This window comes from Chenopodium album, chromosome 19 (genome assembly GCF_948465745.1).
Source record: "Chenopodium album chromosome 19, dcCheAlbu1.1, whole genome shotgun sequence".
NCBI lineage: Eukaryota > Viridiplantae > Streptophyta > Magnoliopsida > Caryophyllales > Amaranthaceae > Chenopodium > Chenopodium album.
In genome coordinates, this window is record NC_137852.1 from 2,768,502 (window position 1) to 2,787,271 (window position 18,770).

At 32.8% G+C, this 18,770-nt stretch overlaps 3 protein-coding genes across 3 annotated transcripts; 2 read left to right on the plus strand and 1 right to left on the minus strand.

Annotated features, from left to right (window-relative positions):
- The first annotated feature begins 4,832 nt into the window (after nucleotides 1-4,832).
- On the plus strand, nucleotides 4,833-7,858 carry LOC145595045 (putative aquaporin PIP1-4). The gene is made up of 4 exons (XM_081651400.1): nucleotides 4,833-5,249; nucleotides 5,846-6,141; nucleotides 6,264-6,407; nucleotides 7,401-7,858. The coding sequence occupies exons 1-4, from the start codon at nucleotides 4,925-4,927 to the stop codon at nucleotides 7,491-7,493; spliced, it is 858 nt and encodes a 285-aa protein (XP_081507526.1). The 5' UTR covers nucleotides 4,833-4,924; the 3' UTR covers nucleotides 7,494-7,858.
- A 1,954-nt stretch (nucleotides 7,859-9,812) lies between these two features.
- Nucleotides 9,813-10,537, minus strand: LOC145595157 (oleosin Cor a 12-like). Its single transcript, XM_081651526.1, has one exon. The coding sequence runs from the start codon at nucleotides 10,520-10,522 to the stop codon at nucleotides 9,965-9,967; it is 558 nt and encodes a 185-aa protein (XP_081507652.1). The 5' UTR covers nucleotides 10,523-10,537; the 3' UTR covers nucleotides 9,813-9,964.
- Nucleotides 10,538-13,079: 2,542 nt separating this feature from the next.
- LOC145594496 (17.8 kDa class I heat shock protein-like) lies at nucleotides 13,080-13,553 on the plus strand. Its single transcript, XM_081650805.1, has one exon. The coding sequence runs from the start codon at nucleotides 13,080-13,082 to the stop codon at nucleotides 13,530-13,532; it is 453 nt and encodes a 150-aa protein (XP_081506931.1). The 3' UTR covers nucleotides 13,533-13,553.
- Nucleotides 13,554-18,770: the final 5,217 nt, after the last annotated feature.

The following is an 18,770-nucleotide window of genomic DNA, read 5'->3' on the forward strand; positions in this document are numbered from 1 at the left end:
AAGGATACTTGACTACCTACACTACAACACTACAAGCATGAAACAGAGTTGAATAACTAGGTTTCAAGAAGAAATAAAATTTCAAATTTGCCTCAAACTTTATAAAAACTTGGAAAAATGACTGCTTAAAAGAAGTGGCCATAAATTAAGTGACGGTTTTATGGTCATGATATGAATTATACGTGGACATGGGCCAACTCCAGCCAACATTAGTTAACATGAAAAGTATTGACAACTATATAACATACTCTATAGTCTTGAGTTGGTGCTGTTGTTGTCGTCGCCCACCAGTTAGCACCATTAAGCTACTTAATCACATTTTTTTATTTTAATTTTATATAATTAATCCTATCTTCTTCATTAACCAACCGATAATGATTGCTAATTGTCCTAAATTAACGTTTACGGAGAATGAATTAGTATTATGGTTTAAATAATACGAAGTACTATAGAATTAATAAAACATACTCTTACATCAATCGTAGAATTATGCACTTAAGTACACTATTTTAATTACGCTCCCTTATCTAGATTAGCATCATCATTACTTTATTACTTATAATTCTAATATTATAATTCTGATTATATAATTGTTCTCAGACTTTGTCTTCGAACCTTCTGGGCTGTCCTAAATGTTTTTTTTTCTCCTAAATTATGATATGGTGCTAGAAAATGGGGTGTGTTAATCATCAATTTATCATTTCTCTGGAATTAAATTTTTAGTTGTATGTTGAGTAAATAAATGATTAATTAAAAAGAATGATGATGAGATAAAATTTGATCACAAGGTATGAGTATTAAATTTTACTTGTACAGTACAATTTTACAATCCAAGTTTTTTTTGCCTCCAAGATACCTTTTATCTTAAAAAAACAACCTTTGTAATATTGTTATTAGAAAAGGCAATTATTAAGTATGGAGTTGTTAAAAAGTGGATATACATCTATCTTAGCATATTCATTGTCATGTGTTCTAAAATTTTATTGTATGTAATTCATTTGTTCTCAAAAGTTCAACTCATCTTAAACTCTTATTTAATTTTTAGGTGAGTTTGTGTGAGTGAGTGAAAGCAACAGACGACGAATAAAGAAAATAGTAATAATAGAGAATATGGTATATGTAAAGTAAAAGGAAGTTTGTGGTGTTGTATTTATAGTGTAACATAAGATTAAAGGGAAAGTAAATAAAGGGACTTAAAATTGAATAAAGTTAAAATAAGTTGAATTTTTCTGAAACGCTCCAAAACGGAAAATGAGTTGAATAATTTAAGGGAAATTCCCTGTTTCTCATGGTGAGAAACAAAATTTGTTTCTCATGAGGGCATTTTCGTGAATAAATCAACAACTTTTTCAATATTGTGGGCTTCACAGTTGAATAAAGTTGAAAAAGTTGTTGATTTATTCACAAAAATGCCCCCATGAGAAACGAATTCGTTTCTCACGGTGAGAAAATGGGGCTTCCTCATAATTTAATACATACGAGTACTATACCACCTATTTCTAATTAATATTTTTATGGCCAACTTTATCAAACTTGACATAATTTCTATGATTATAAATATTACTTCACATATTATTTTTTTTAACACATAATAACGACTTATATTAAGTAATTAGAGTTTTACAAATAAAGCAAACAACCTCATTCCGCAAAGCAAGATTAGAGGCTGTAAAATAGCTATGTAAGTAGGACCTTAAACTAAAGAGAAAATTAAAGGCCCTAAAACTGATCACAAAAAGGCCCTAATACTTCACATATAGCTTGATGATATCGATCACAAAAATATTATATTATATTGTGATATAAGATGTTATTTTGCTTAATAATTAATTCAGTTTTATACTTCATATGCATAGAGTGTTGATTTGGGAGGTTAGACAGCAACATCTTATTGTCAGAATTCTTAAACAACATCCTTAACTTTTTATTTTTATTTATTTTTATTATTTTTTTTTAATATTTTCTTTTTCTTTTTTTTTTTAAAAAAAAAATTCTTTATGATCTGAGCTCAATTATTTTCTTATACTCGTAACAAAATAAGTGTACGAAGTACTTCATTTATGATACGGAGTATTGTATTTTTAATAAAGCTTCAATTCACATTCTTCCAGGGGCAACAAACTAGGGATAACCTAATTAATTGGCTTTTTATACAATTATTATTATCATGTAATATAACAGAAAGGAAAGTTGCTATACATACAAAATTGGAAATACAACAATTCGATCACATCCTTAAATTTCAATCTCTCAAAGTTAGTAATGAGCCAATTGGCCCAATTCATGGACCGTTTTATGCATGCATGAAAGAGACATAATTTTTTATTTATATGAAAATAATGAATAAGATTCTTCAAAGAATTTTATTTGGCACCAAATTTAATTTTTGTCCATTTATCTGCACAAATTGCTGGTAGAATACAAAGCCTTCTTCACATTATTTTGCTCGAGTGACAATTATACTAGGAACAAATATATATAATCATAAATTTTGCTTTCGCACCATTGTGCTATATTATTAAATTTCTAACTTATTAATTCAATAAACACTGTATATCGTGTGTTTAATTATAACTGATTATCAATGTAATTCTTGATGTTACTTATATCACTTTAGTCTCCTCCAACATGCTATTCCAAAGAAAAAAAAGGATAGCATGTTTTGAAATTAAAATTACATAATACTAGTAATACTAATATTTGACTATACCTATATTTTATTATTGATTATTAAAACATTCATAGTTTAAAAGTTGATGATAATGATGAATGAATAATTATATTCAGCAAAATCCCACACAAATAAGCCAAAAGGATACTGTAACATAAACTTGATTATATGTTGAATTATTGAGCTCGAGTAAAATTAACAAGAGAGATTAGCAGCTAATTAAACAGTGGAAAGCTAGTTAAAATTAGCTGGTTTTGTCTCAGAATATAAAATTATGAATATAAACGAAGCAGCAAATCATGAATTATACCTAATTGCCTAATCTCTAATGAAGTCCTGGTTGGCCACGTTTCTACCCAGAAAAGTGTTACAAATCCAACATCATATACAAATGCCTGACTTCCTTGGCTTCTATACGACTATACTCCTTTAATTTGCTGCATTCGCTCTCCAACCTTTGGACCTATGTTTTTAAAAAACCAAACATGTAATTATTTTTTGAAAGTACATGACATTTAGGGAATTCTTTAAACGTAGGATTAAATTGAATTCAAATGCATTAATAGAGTTAATTCGTACTACTCCAGCCTTTGACAAAATCGTTTACTTACCTATAAGCATTAAATACATTTTGAATACCGACATTATACAACAAAATTATACGGTCTATGTCAACAGGCGTTAGGGAGTATTAATTTTTTTTTTTTTTTCTATGATCGATATGTTCACTTTCAAATCTTTATATTCAACCCTTATCATTACGTTACCAATATACTTATAGTTTTTGTATGAAGAGTAATTTTAATTTGAATGGTATCATTAATTAAAGGAAATAAAAGAGATCAAGGTTAGATTTTATTCTTTGATCTTAATTGCAAAGTAGCGTATAATTTTGGAAAATGATGAATATGTGACCAGCCCACATAACTACATTAATTGACATGCATCTACCGGCCATATCGCTTGACGCTTGTATGGGCCATACGCAGTAGAATTATGCATGATTGAAGTAGTGAAGAAATGTGCCTTTTCCTGTCAAATAAAGGTTGTGTGCTTTGAATCCAAAGATTCTACTGTACTATGACAATGAAGTGATGATATCTGAAATTAGTGTTGTAGACTGGATTTGTCATTTTGGTTTGTATGAAATTGTGAAATATTACTACAATACCAAGTTAAACATAGTGTACGTAAAGGAGATTTCCAATTGATTGCAAGTCATACTAAGTTATGGAGAATGCAAAGCCTTATTTGCGGGCCAGACACTTGAAAAGTGAGGGGGAGAGCCGGAGAGGGTCAATGATCCTCACCCCAAGAATTGTAGGGACTTAAAGGTTACAAGGTGAATTCCTCACTAATTACACCAAACCTTATTACTTGGTACTTTATCGTATTTACTAGGTTAAATTTCATATCATATACTCTATTTATGCCTATAGTATACAAATCTTTAGCATAAGATTGAAAATTTCAATTTTAAGTTTGAATAGTAGAAACTTATCTAATTATTTACGAAGTATAAAACTGATTTAACATGCAAATTTGAGCTTACACTCCATACTTTTTTTTTTTTTTTTTTTTTTTTTTTTGCTCCATTAACCCGACTTGCATCATTAACTCATTCTCTAAAATTTTGTGCCAGTTAAATGTAACACTAAAAATGCAAAAGAAGTAATTTTCTTAGCGTTCAAAAAAAATTAAAGAAAAAAAAAAAAAAAAAAAATCCCACCTCTATGATCTAAGATGGGCGGTGGCCACCTCTACAAATGACCACACATTCTCAAATTTCTCACTTGATAACAAAAACTCAACTTTATAATTTAAATTATAATCTTATTTTTAATACCCCCAACGTTTATTTTTTGTATGGTCCTCAATTGCCCAGCTAAGATAGGTTAAGGCACAACCTTTCATTGTCAATTTCACCCCCCCCCCCCCCCCCAACACACAATAAGCCAACTTATACTAATCAAAAACTATTTTCTCATCATTATCATCTCATCATACATAAACATACTAATTAACAATAATAATATTATTTATAATAATTAAGCACCATTATTAATGGACGGTCCAAAGATAACAAAATTTAATCACACCCCAACAATTGTATAACCTAAAGTTTCCCCCTTTATAAAACCCACCCATCCTTATCCCATTCCTCACTCACTCATTCATTCACAACCCAACACAAACAACACTACTAAAGAAGAAAAAACTCACCAACTTTTTTTGTTTAACTAAAATAAAAAAATGGAGGGCAAAGAAGAGGATGTTAGACTAGGAGCAAACAAGTTCGGCGAGAAGCAGGGGTTGGGCACGGTGGCGCAAGACAGAGACTACAAAGAGCCACCACCAGCGCCGCTGTTTGAGCCCGGAGAATTGACATCATGGTCGTTTTACAGGGCTGGAATTGCAGAGTTTATTGCAACTTTCTTGTTTCTTTACATCAGTATTTTGACTGTTATGGGTTACAGTCGTGCTGATAATAAGTGTCAGACTGTTGGTATTCAGGGTATTGCTTGGGCTTTTGGTGGAATGATCTTTGCCCTTGTTTACTGTACTGCTGGAATTTCTGGTAATTTTTTTACATCCCTTTTGTTTTCTCAACTTAATTACTACTTTTTTTCTTGATTAGATGTTAATTATGATGGAATTTGAACATAATGTTGTGGGAAGTTTTGGAATTGTTTTAGATGTTAGTTTAGTTGGTTATTTTGGGTTAATACAATTTTTTGGGTGTTGTTTATTTGGTTTTGAGCATGCTAAACTGTACTATATATGTCTTCTAGTCTGGAATTAAAATCAAAGGCATGTACGGACTATCTTAGTGTTACAGTTACTTTTTGGGTCCTGTTTCATATGGTAGTGAATCTAGTGATGTAGTCGGGATTTGATTTCAGTATTTTCACCGACTTGGCTAGTTGACATCCACGGTATACAATACTATTTTTGGAAATGGAATAATCAAAAGAATTATCAATAGGATCTAGTTAAAGTTCCTTCTTTGATTGCAAATTTTAGAAATGTTTTAACTAGTTTGATGCATAGTTACTAATCAAATGAATGTGGAGTTAAATAAATCAAACAAAGACTAAAAGTGTGTATGAAATTTTTATGGATCTATCAAGTACAATTCCTAACTAGTGAAACTTGGATGATTGTGTATTACAGGAGGACACATTAACCCAGCAGTGACATTGGGATTGTTCTTGGCAAGGAAATTGTCTTTGACAAGGGCAGTCTTTTACATGATCATGCAATGTTTGGGTGCCATTTGCGGTGCTGGTGTTGTCAAGGGATTCCAACCCACTCCCTACCAAGCCGGAGGCGGTGGTTCCAACTATGTTCACCACGGTTACACCAAGGGTGATGGTCTTGGTGCTGAGATTGTTGGCACCTTCGTCCTTGTCTACACCGTCTTCTCCGCCACTGACGCCAAGAGAAGCGCCAGGGACTCTCACGTTCCTGTAAGTGCTATATGCTGTTTTTAATTAGCTAGTCACTTTGCAATATTATGATGTTAATGAACTTTATGTTATAATATCTGTTACATGAGCTTGAGTTAATGGTATGAAACAATGTTATACAGATCTTGGCTCCCCTTCCCATCGGGTTCGCTGTGTTCTTGGTTCACTTGGCCACCATCCCCATTACCGGCACTGGTATCAACCCTGCTAGGAGTCTTGGAACTGCCATCATCTACAACAAGCACCTTAACAACTGGAACGACCACGTAAGTTCTGCTTAAAACTTTCGCATTTGATCAAATTCATATCATTCATGTATGAGAAACCGTCTCAAACAACCTATATTCTAAGATGTCATGTACGAATTAGTAGTGTAAGTCCTGGAAAATGTTACTCTCTTCTTATATTGTACATAGTCACACTCGTCTCACAATAATTTATCAAACGAATATCTCATATGCCCATTTTGTCCATCGTGCACACCACATTTTCACGTATGTGTAAGGTGTTTAGTTATTTTAGATAGTTAAGTTTTTCACAATGTTTAACCCTTGTACAACTTTTTGCCTTGGTGCATGCCACATACAAGCATGTATAAGTAAATGTACAAATTGTGAGTCACCTAACTTACCTTAAACGGTAGTAATTTTTTCAAAAGCTTACTTAATATATACGTTGCAAACCTATAAACACTAATAAACTTTTCTTGAAGTCTTGATACCTTTATAAAAAGGAGTGGTGGGAAATTAATTGTTTTGAGAAGGCCATATAGTAAGGCCTATTTTAATAATGGGCAACACAAAAAAGTCATAAATTGAACCACAATAGAATGAATAGGGATAAGGAATCTATCAAATTTTGTATACCCAAGAGATAAGGTAGTAATACTCATGAAAAGCTTATTATATAAAGAAAAAAGATGGGGTCCAATAACAGTTTGGCATTTGGCAAATATTAACCTAATCTCCTTTTTGTTCATATCATTGTCCTACTATACTATGATACCCATGTGGGTTAGTTGTCAAACATAAACTGAATGGAATATAAAAGATTTGGTGGAGATGATGCTGTCTTTGAAGTTAATGTTTACCTACTACTATGCTAATTAAAGATTAAGAGAAAGACCCTTTGATTAATTTAATCGATTCCCTGGTCATTAGCTTCCTACATCATACGGATTATTCTATCTGTTTCTTAATACTTGCAACATTATTTTCGTATTAAAGTTTTCACTAATTGTGTTAACGTCTTTTTTACAGTGGATCTTCTGGGTGGGACCATTCATTGGAGCAGCATTGGCAGCACTTTACCACACAGTTGTGATTAGGGCAATTCCCTTCAAATCCAAGTAATGGATTTGAGTTGATCATGAACATCATGGGTGATATTGTTGTTTGAATGGATCATCTCATTGGCCCGACCCGTATTTGTTTTCCAAGGCTCTTGATGATGATAAGAAGAATCTAGAATCCCATGTTTTCTTCTTTCTTTTTTAATCTTCTTTTTCATTATTAATCTTATTTCTTTGTTTGTCCATCTCTGTTGTATTATGTAAGTTATTAAAGTGTACTCTTTTTTTAAATTTTCGTCGAAGAATCCTAAGAGGGTTGTGGCTTGCATTGGACTGGGTTGTGAAAATGTAAATTCTTACTATCAAAATTATGTAATATGTTCCCAATCTTGGTAATATTATTATGTACTAGCCCTTTTTCTTGCATTTTGGATCTTTCACTATCTTGTTCAATAAGGTTTACCCATTAGTAATAATGTCAATGTCTATTTTCTGAAGGAATTATATTGCATTATTGCGTTCTACTTTAAATGCTCTTCTTCGATCATTCGCTTTCAAACACATGATGCACGACTACTGCTTAAGGCCATGTTAGTAGGTACAGAGTAAAAGGTAGCTGGTAGGGTCAGCATCAAGGTATTTGAAAAAGATGAAGAAGACGGGTTTTAACAATTCAATTGGTGAAGTCATGTCATACCCTTAATTATGTTATGAAGGATGGACTTTTTAACAATTCAATACATATTGAATCTTTAATTATGCTAGGAAGGATGGAGCTTTGACGTATAAATTTGGATGATATACACAACTATTAAATGAATGAGGGAAAAATGCTATATTACGCAACTCATACAAAAACAACAAAATTTTATCCATACTTTTTAATTGTATATGCCTTGAATTTTAAAACTTTGGAAGTTTCTAGTGAGGCTGTCTTCACTAAATTGATGTGAAGCATATACTGTAATATGGGTCATTAGACTTCAAGGAGGTAATCGGAAGAGGCATGGGGTCAGGGGTTTTTAAGTTGGCTACCAAAGAAATGAAAATATATTTGAAAACATTCAATTTTCCACAAACTATAAATGACCTGATGTAGGAAACTTGAACATCTATTGTTAGTTTGGTAAATAAGCTCTCAACTTTTATCATAGACCAACACATCATTGGTGTACCAAGGATATCACATGATTATGCATTTTACATTTTTACTCTCCCAAAACCCTACTTTTTGGTGAATGGTATCCATGCCACCGTTCTAATAAAGACCCTCAATATAAGGCCTCCAAAAGTAGAGGCCCAAACTTTCTAATAATGCTTTTAACAAGGTTTGCCCAATGTTGATAGCTAATTGACATGAATACTAAATATTAGCACTGGATCAAGCCCAAATATTTCAAGATGGCCCTGATATACTTCACACTTGGTTTCATAATGTCATGATTCATGAATATTATGATGAAGCTATTTGTACTTAAAAAAAAAAAACTTAAAACCATAAATATCATAAGTATAGGGTCTTGCAGACTAGGTTATATATATAAATCGATCCTAGGTTTCAACCATATACTCTATCACAAATTATAAACCTTATATAAATTTTTATTTACGTAGTTGAAGGTTGAAGATATTTATGGTAAATAGTTATCCCGTGGAAACAAAATGAGAAATGGTTTGGTAAGTTGAAACCTCCCTTACGAGTTCAATTCTCATCAAACCCTCCTGGAGAGGTTTTCCTTTAATTTAAATTTTTCACAGATTTTTTTTTTTCGTGAAATTTTTAGATTAAAGTTTACATACGTAGAAAACAAAAAAAAAATGTTGAGGTGTTATTTAGGGCCTGTTCATATTTACTGAACTGAGCTAAACTGAACTGAACTGATTGGAGCTGAACTGAACTGAACTGATTGAAATTGAACTGAACTGAATTGAGCTGAAATAAATATTTTATGTGAGAGGGAAATTAAGAGCTGAACTGAACTGAACTGATTGGAGCTGAACTGAACTGAAATGAAATTAAGTAAATATGAACAGGTCCTTATTGTTATGGCCTGGGAACCTAACTTGGGAGATTTGTTAATTTTGATTTCTTTTTATTCATGCACCATGTTCTATCCGCACTTGCGCTCATACAGTGACAGCTAAGCTAGGGTACACCTAGCTTACAATAACAATGTGGTATATTTTTAATTTTATTTGATACATAATTATTTGCAATGTACGTATTAATCTGGAAAATAAAGCTGTTATTTTTATTTATGGTGCAATAAAGCTATTATTGTATGACTAAATCTAAGTGTCACAAAATTGAATGTAACTGAGTTACTGAAGTTCCTGTGTCACACGGTTAACAAAAAGGCAGGTACTTAATTTATACTTAAGCATAAACATTACATTGAAATCATAAAATTATTCAATAACCCATAAAAAGTTATAACAACATGGACAACAACATTACAAACTGAAAATTTACACCCTGCAAAACCCAACTCATATCAACCTAAAAACTCGTTGCATGCATGCTTCTCATATTCAAGTCCTAGTAGTAGCAGTAGCACCACCACTAGTGGTATGAGTCCCACTTTCACGAGCCTTACTCTCAATAGTCTGTCCCACATCCTTCGTCTTCTGTCCCGCAAACGCCGCCATATCCGCCACACGACGCTTAGCATAATCCAAATCATCCGGCATTCTTCGCCCCGCCTGTCGAATATACCCCACGACGCGTGACAGCGAAGACAGCCCCGTGAGACCAAACGCGCCAGACGAGAGAAACCCGGTGACAGCCAGCCCCATGAGGAGGGCAGCAGGGACTAGGACAGGACTAAAGAGGAGGAATACTGGGGTTGCTAGGCATAACCCGATGACGGTCCCGAGTAAAGTGAGACCCGCCAGGAAGAGGAGGGTGCCAGTGACGGGGACTAGAGTAACCAAAGCAATTACTTGCGACGCGGTTGGACCGCCTCCTGAGCTAAATCCATAACCACCACCACCACCTCTGACATTGCCGCCGTGAACGCTTGTGTGTTGGGTGTGGACATGGATTTGCCTAGGGTCTCTGGTGTCGCGATCGCGATCCATTGTTGCCATATTTAGTAATTAATCTGCTACTTAATAATAATTTAAAGGAAGCTTAGCTTGTTGAAGTTTTATTTCAGTGTTGAGAGTGGGAAATAGAGGAAGTAAGTAAGTATGATGGAAACGAAAGAAAGGATGTGTTATATGGAAGGAAAGAGTTTGCCACGTGTTTATACACGTGTTTTGTGTAAGTTTTGCATGAACAACAGGTTTCATTTTGCTTCTGCTGTCTTTAGCAATCTATTGCCACATTATTTTGGGTTTTCTAATTTTGTTTTTATTAATTATGGAAACCAACGATGGATACGATGCTAAGCTATTGTCCACCGACCTCTTGAGGTAAAAGTTTGTCAAATGAAGTTTGTTCAAATCTTTTTAATGCACAAGACTATGTAATGTGTAATTGTGTATTATATTACATATACTATCAGGTAATTAGATTATTAGTCTATTATATTGATATTTTATTCTTGATAATTGAGAAGTTATTATAGGTCTTTAGTTCACCGTTGTTGGCTTATTTATTAGGAAAGTTGTATCTTGTATGCAGTGGCGGATCTAGGATTCCAGATTAGGGGTAGCACTAAATGCTAGAAGAAAAAAAAAATACACCTACTAACTTGAAAGTTGAAACTCAAATTAAATTATTTAAACTGGTAATAACACATCAAGTTATTTTTTTTTGCATAATATATTGTAATTCTGTATTTTTAAAAAAAAAAGTTGTCATCAAATTTTAAACATCTATAGATTTTGCAATGAGCTGTTATCATGGATAAAATTATGTACATCATATTAGTTATTAAAATACTATTATTGTTGTTAACCATTTTTTTTTATGAGAGTTATTTTTATCTAATGTTTGAACATAAAGTCAAGAAAGTGAAAAGTTATTTGGGGAAGAATCAATTTTCGATGGAAACCATTTATATCTAATCTATTTGAATATAATGTCGAGAAAGAGGAAATTAATTTTGGGGAAAAAAATAATAAATCATTGATATTTTTTAGGAAAAAAATATATCAAAACAAAAAAAAACAAAGACTTGGAAATGAACTAAAAATTCCTCAAAAAAAAAAACTAAAAAGTAGGTGTATTGTGTACATGAAGAGAATCGAACAGCTGACCATTGGGCATTGGGTACAAAAAAAAAACTTTATGCACCTACTTTGATACCACTGAAGCAACCTTAGTTATGCTAAATAATACGCTGGTGTAATTTTTATATTGTGTTTCATAGGAGGATTTTTTGTAGACAATTTTTTTTTTTTTTTTTTTTTGGGAAGGGGTAGCACGTGTCCCCCGGGTCACTACGTAGATCCGCCTCTGCTTGTATGTGTCACCCTACCAACTAATGATTTGTCCAATTTGTTGGTATGACTATGTTCTCTTCATCTTACTTAAATACAATTCAATAAAAGATGATTAATTATGATCGGAAGAGGATAGGTTTGGAGAAGCAAAAAACACATTTTAATTAACAACCTATATCCCAAAAAGCTAGAAAAGTCTGACATAATCCGACAAGTTTGCCATTTTTATGTGGGTTTGGATATGACATGTATTGTTAAGGTCCTGATTGACTCAAATTTTAAATCACTTCTAATTTCTATAGAAGTAAATTTTAAACTTTACATTGATTAGAAATTCATAGATATAAATAAAACCACCTCTAATCATCTACATTTTCATGTTCAACAAAAGTTAGTTTGAACAAAAGTTAATAAGTTTTGGTAATTGCAAAATTTCTAATAAATTCACATTTCCGTTTAGATGAATTCATTTTAGGTTAGACTGATAAAAAATTTCATGAATAGAACCTCCCTAAATTTATACTTCCTCCGTTCTATTAATATTACAACAATGGACTTTTTGCACTATTCATCACTCTTGTTTGACCATATAATATGATTTATACGTTAAGCAAAATATAGTCATGTGGGATCTTGTTGGATTCGTCTCATAAAATACTTTCACGATATCAACTTTTTATAATTTTTACTGTTACACATTTATAAATATTTAGCACATAAAATGTGCTTGGGGATGCGTAATTTCCTCCTTATTGCAATATTAACAGAACAGAGGAAGTATCATGCATAATAGAGTAATATTAATTGAGCAAAGATTATCACTTTGACTTGACTAATCATGTTAAATACACCATTTTTTTAACCAAAAAATTCCCCTTAGTTGAGAACTGGGCCTATTTCACATCTTGCTCTCCATCAAATGGGCCGACACACTATTGAATAAATAAGGCCCAAAGATTTAGCGCGCAAAATAAAAATCTGGAAAGTACAGGAATATCCTACAAAGTTCTCTGTTCTTCTCTACCTCTGTTTTCCACTTTTCCTCCATACTAGAAACTAATAGAATGATCCTATTAATTCAAAGTGATTTCCAGATACTTCATAACATCATCTATAAATTTCACAATCCTCTCCTCTCTTTTCATCAATAAAACACAGAAATCTGCAGTATACAAGAATTCTCATCAATTCTCAAACTCTCAATACTCTACTCAAATCAAATTCTACTAATTAGAAAAAATCAATTGAAAATACAATGTCGCTAATTCCAAGCTTCTTCGGAAACCGACGCAGCAGCATTGCTGATCCATTTTCCCTCAATGTCTGGGAACCCTTCCAGTCTCTCACCACCGACCGCGAAACAGCTGCTTTCGCCAACGCTCGGATTGACTGGAAGGAGACACCTGAGGCGCACGTGTTCAAAGCCGATCTTCCTGGTGTCAAGAAGGAAGAGGTGAAGGTTGAGGTGGAAGACGGGAAAGTGCTCCAAATCAGCGGAGAGAGAAGCAAGGAGCATGAGGAGAAGAATGACAAGTGGCACCGTGTTGAGCGGAGTTCTGGAAAGTTCTTAAGGAGGTTCAGGTTGCCGGAGAATGCGAAGATGGAGGAGATAAAGGCTAATATGGAGAATGGTGTTCTTACTGTCACTGTTCCTAAAATGGAGGTTAAGAAACCTGAAGTTAAGTCTATTGACATCTCTGCTGCTTAATTTGGGGCCTAATCAAGATTATTGTGAATTTGTGATACGATGATGAGTGTTTAGTACTTTAGTTATGTAATCTTGTATCAAATTGTGTGTTTTTTCAAATTGTCGGTTTAAATTAATGTGTTTATTGCTTGTTTGTAAGAAGCTAATCAATATAATGAAGAAATAAAATTTGTTTGATTTTAAAATATGGTTATCTTGTCAGACCTTTTAATGTTTACACACTTTGATGATTGATTAACATTCAAACCATCTTGAGTTAATCTACTATCCAATACTGGATAGACCGACCAGAGGTATTAGGTTATCTCGAAAAATGTTACCCGTACAAAATATGAAAATAGATAGTTGAGAATCGATCATACAATAACAATTATGAATTACGTTTATAATTGATGCCTCGAAAACAGAGTATTATTATTCGAAAAAAATTACTGACAATCTAATCAATTTGCAATCAAACAATTTTTTTGAGCATGAAAATGATGTTAAACATATCAACTGGTTCATTTTTCAAGTGGAGCAAAATAGCTTGTGTAAGCTCAGGGTACAAATCAAACCATACTTGTTCTCCAAAGTGATGTGAAACCAAGACATCATGGGCAGCCCTTATAGCTTTGGTTATGGCTTCAGCCCTAACTTCTACATCCTTAACTTCACTTGCAGCTTCCTCAACAATTGTCTCTAATTTTTCAATTGTAAATGATCCTTCTTCAACTACCACTTTCTGGACTTCTTCTTTTGAGGGAAATGTAATGGTATTGCAAACGAGTGTGCTTTCTCTTTCTTGATTAATCCCTAGTGTAAACACAACACAATAGATTAACACGGAAATTCCCTGAAATTTGTTTCCTAGGGGGCATTTTCATAAATAAATCAACAACTTTTCATTATCGTGGGCTGCACAATTGAATAAAGTTGTTGGTTTGTTTACGAAAATGTCATATGAGAAAGTGGGGCATCCCCAATTATATAGACGAGGAAGTGGGATCATTAATTTTGACAAAAGTAATACAATATTGTTAGTGCAAATTGCAGTTATTACTATGACATAGAGTTATGTTACCTTGGAAACTAGAATAGTTATGGCTTGAGAGAGGACTTTGATCGACCAATGTAGACGAGGTTCCATAGATGAGGTTCCAAGAGCTGCTAGTATCATGTGACCATTGGTTACGACTTCATTGGAACGACACTTGAGAAACAAGCTAAGATCTTGTTGAAATTGAGCACGAAAAGCTTTCACTACACTCGGGGGACTAGCCTCGGACACGATGATATTGCCTTTGTTCATCGAGCTCCCTACTTCATCGTAAATACTTGATGGTACCTTCACATGAATCAACACAATGCACCAAAGATAACTTGACCCAATTAAATTTATAAATACAAATCATCATTTTAATATAGTGTAAACAGATTGAATCATTTACCACTATTATAAAATACAAAGAGACCATCTAAGTTCGTTCATCGAGTTATATTTCTTAGTTCAAACTTGCTCTTTGGAATGTCCTCGATTTAATAGCAGATTGAAAAAAAGAATACTCTGTACATAGAATTTTGTTGTACTTTTAACATGTTCTTTATCAAAGTACCAAACCAAACAATACTATAGCTAAGAAGACTCAATTTTATTGAATGTTGAAATTAAATATACAAGTTTTTGCTTTAATATGTTTTGAAGTTGTGTCAATCCTATAGTTAATCCTCCAAAAGTCACTTAATAGTTGGTTGGCTAACCATACTTACATTTAAATTTTAATTAACTCAATCTATCTTGATTTTATTCTTTAGTTTACCTGCCTAATACAGTATAACTTTTTATGCGTTCACAAATTTCTAATACTTCATAGTAATCAAAGCAGTGGTGAGTGATAGATCTCTAAGCATAATATATAACCTATATTATCTATATGGCCAATTTTGAAGAATAGATTTGTACTTTAAAATGTTTGAATAGTGATGAGAATTTGAACTAATGAAAGAGTTATGAAAACGAACCTGAGAGATCCAGTGGACGGCATAATTGGAGTGAACCAAATGCAAGCCATTTCGAGGGAAGATCCGATTGAAGAACGAGCCAGGAGCACCCATGACAAAGCACAAGGGCATACCATCATAATTTGTTGGTTGCAATTCTCTTAAGCTTTTGAAGAGCAAATTGAAATCATTTGATGGAAGGTCATTCATATACATTTGTATTTCTGGTAGTCTATCACCTTCCAACTTAAACTCCCTACTTATCTTACCTACACTTTCTATCACCACTGATATTAGGGCTATTGGTGTAGGACCCACTCCACACCCAAAATCAGCCACATTTATGACCTTGCAAGAAGTATCATTTGATATCAAAGATCTAATGGCATGTTCAATCATTGGCTTTACGTGAGCCAATACTTGTCCCTGTAAAATGAATACATAGACAAACCTTTGTTAATTAATTAAACTACACTACTAGAAGAATATAATCTTGCTTTGTTTCGACTAGAAATCAACAACAATATTGGTGTAATTAATTATCACCATATTTATAATGTTATACTCCTAAACAAGCACGAATGTTCTCTAACCTCACAACATGAGCACACAACATTATTAAAGAAGGAAAGAAAGATTCTACTACCACTGAAGTTAAGCCAAGAATAGAAAGTTGAGAGCACTATTTTAGGAACTACTCTATATGTATAGACCATAATAACTACTCAACCTTCTATAATAATTTACAAAATAGTGTACCAACATTATCCCGATTCATATTTTTTCTATATACTACAAGAATTACATCAAATAATATATTGTGCATTGAACATTAAAAATGATATACAACTAAGATATCCCGTTCAAAAAAAAAAAAAAAAAAAAAAAAAAAAATTACAACTATATATATATTGAATTAGATGACACAATTAAAAATTAAATTTTGTGCATCAAAATCAATTTGCTTGTTTTTCCCAATGTTCTTTCCAACAACATAGACTTGAAAGAGCAACCTCGGACCAATGAAACTACTTGAAATTTCACACAAGACCACAACTTGAAATTATTTTACATTACTTTGCATTATGGTTTTTAGAGAGCCACATGGGCGGGGGATGAGAATCGCTCCCAGATCTCCTAGAATCAGGAGGGAAGTTCTAACCACTTGAGCTATCCCTTTTTGCATTATAAAAAATTATAAAAATGAAAGGAAAAAAAAAAATGATACTTGGACTGTAGAGTTGCGAGCATAGCTGAATTCACCGTCACCTTCCTTCATGCAAAGAATTTCTTTTATTTCCATTGCAAAACACACCTTTGTTTTCAAGAGAGAAAATACAAGTTTCCAACCAAGAGTTATGTATGTATTTTAAAGTGGGCAAGTAGGGTTATTTAAGTAATTGACATTATTGGTTTTAACATTGAATCGAACGTTGGCCAACTGAGTCAAGCCTCCTTCTCAATGAGATCTTTTTATAATAAGATTTTTATAAATTATGGGTAAATTTATAAGTTCATATAAAATCAATTAGATTAAATATTAGATCAAATAAATTTTAATAAAATAAATATTAAAAGAATAAAATACATCCTTAAGTTGAACCTGCTCAAGTTCAACTACTTTTAAATTTGGAAGTACTCGTAGTATACTTTCAATTGTTAGTATAGCAACCTAGTTTTAGTACCGAAGGAGTTTTTCATGTGCAAATTGTGCAAATGGCAATGTATGTGGCTAGTTTTGCTACATTCATCAATTTAGCTTGAATTTGTGGTATCATTTCAATTTATCTCCCAGGCCCCTGCCTATCAAGATGCCGACAGTACGACGAATAAGGCATTCAGTGCTAGTAGGGCCGAGTTAATTGGAATTGGACGATTCCAATGCTGTGTTTTTCACACTGCATGTTATTGGGAGTCTGTCAAAAATAAGCACAACGGATATATGCCGTAAGAATATGATGACAACCAATGACGTTTTTTTACTAGTATATCTTTCTCCTCTTATGGTCCCATCCAAACCCAATACTACTTTTTTTGTTGTTAATTTTTCATTACTTTTTAATACTCCAACTACCCCACTTACCTCTTATTTTATTTAAGTCAATTAAATTGCCTAAAAATATGTGCCGATCAAACTGTAACACTTATTAAAACACGGAAGGAGTATCTATCCTGCAATCCAAAATTAATTAACTCGATTTGACTTAATGGTAATCTATAGCCGATAATAAATCTTTCTGATAGCAAAATTTTACTAAAATAAATATTGACGATAAATTCCAAATACAATTCGACCTAAAACTAAAATTAATACGGAGTACAAACTTTTATCTCCTTTCCTTATTATTTGCAATAAAGGAATATTCTTTTTTTTTTTAAGTGTTCAGAGAGTCATAAGGACAAGTGATGAGAATCGACCCCAACCTAAATAAAGTGGTTCAACACATATTAGTATGTCAAGCAAAAACAGGGAATTGAACATGTACTAGTGTGAATAATGTATGATTAGCATGTAGCACCATTGCGAGAAATTAGATAGTCCCTCCACCCGGCCACCCCCTTCCCGTGATGAGGGTTCAATTCCTCATAGCCCTCATTCCTATAATAGGGTGGTTGCCCCTTCTCGTAGTTTAACATTAAAGAAAAAAAAAAGTAACACTATAGCAATATACACCATATATTAGATGTAACATTTCTAAGTTTAGCAAAAAAAAGAAAAGGACTTGGAATGAGGGTGTCTACTCACATAAATTTGTCTAAAATTATCAATATGAGACAATACAAGCTTGTAAACTACCCTCGATTTTTAAAATTTGTTCTTACTACGTATTTAAACTGACAAAATAAATATTCTATGAATTAAATTCACCAAATTTTTATATGTAACTTGTCAATTGTCATACCGTGTGACCAATCATTCTAAGAGTTACTTCATTACAGTGTTTGAGGGCTGTTTAATCAATGTTCTTCGACAATGTTATAATGATTACTTGATCAATTTTAAAAGTATTCAATAGGTATTACAAGGGTTTCTTATATGAATTATTTTTCCGATCACATAATATAACTAACCATACACAAAACGTTGTATAAAATAAGTTTAACACTCTAACATTGTAATTAAAAAAAAATAGAGAAAATGTATAGTCGTACGACTTATCAATTCGGCAACTGTAATGGATATGCCTTCAGCCTCATGGGATCGATATGGTAGCCAAAGTACAGTTATATGGGTCGGCTCAATAACACTCATATGCA

Bases quoted from the DNA above. Each gene is read 5' to 3' on its own strand.
- LOC145595045 (XM_081651400.1), top strand. From the start codon at position 4,925: ATGGAGGGCAAAGAAGAGGATGTTAGACTAGGAGCAAACAAGTTCGGC. The intron at 5,250-5,845 runs GTAATTTTTTTA...TGTGTATTACAG, and splicing joins CTGTACTGCTGGAATTTCTG to GAGGACACATTAACCCAGCA. The intron at 6,408-7,400 runs GTAAGTTCTGCT...TCTTTTTTACAG, and splicing joins TTAACAACTGGAACGACCAC to TGGATCTTCTGGGTGGGACC.
- LOC145595157 (XM_081651526.1), bottom strand. From the start codon at position 10,522: ATGGCAACAATGGATCGCGATCGCGACACCAGAGACCCTAGGCAAATC.
- LOC145594496 (XM_081650805.1), top strand. From the start codon at position 13,080: ATGTCGCTAATTCCAAGCTTCTTCGGAAACCGACGCAGCAGCATTGCT.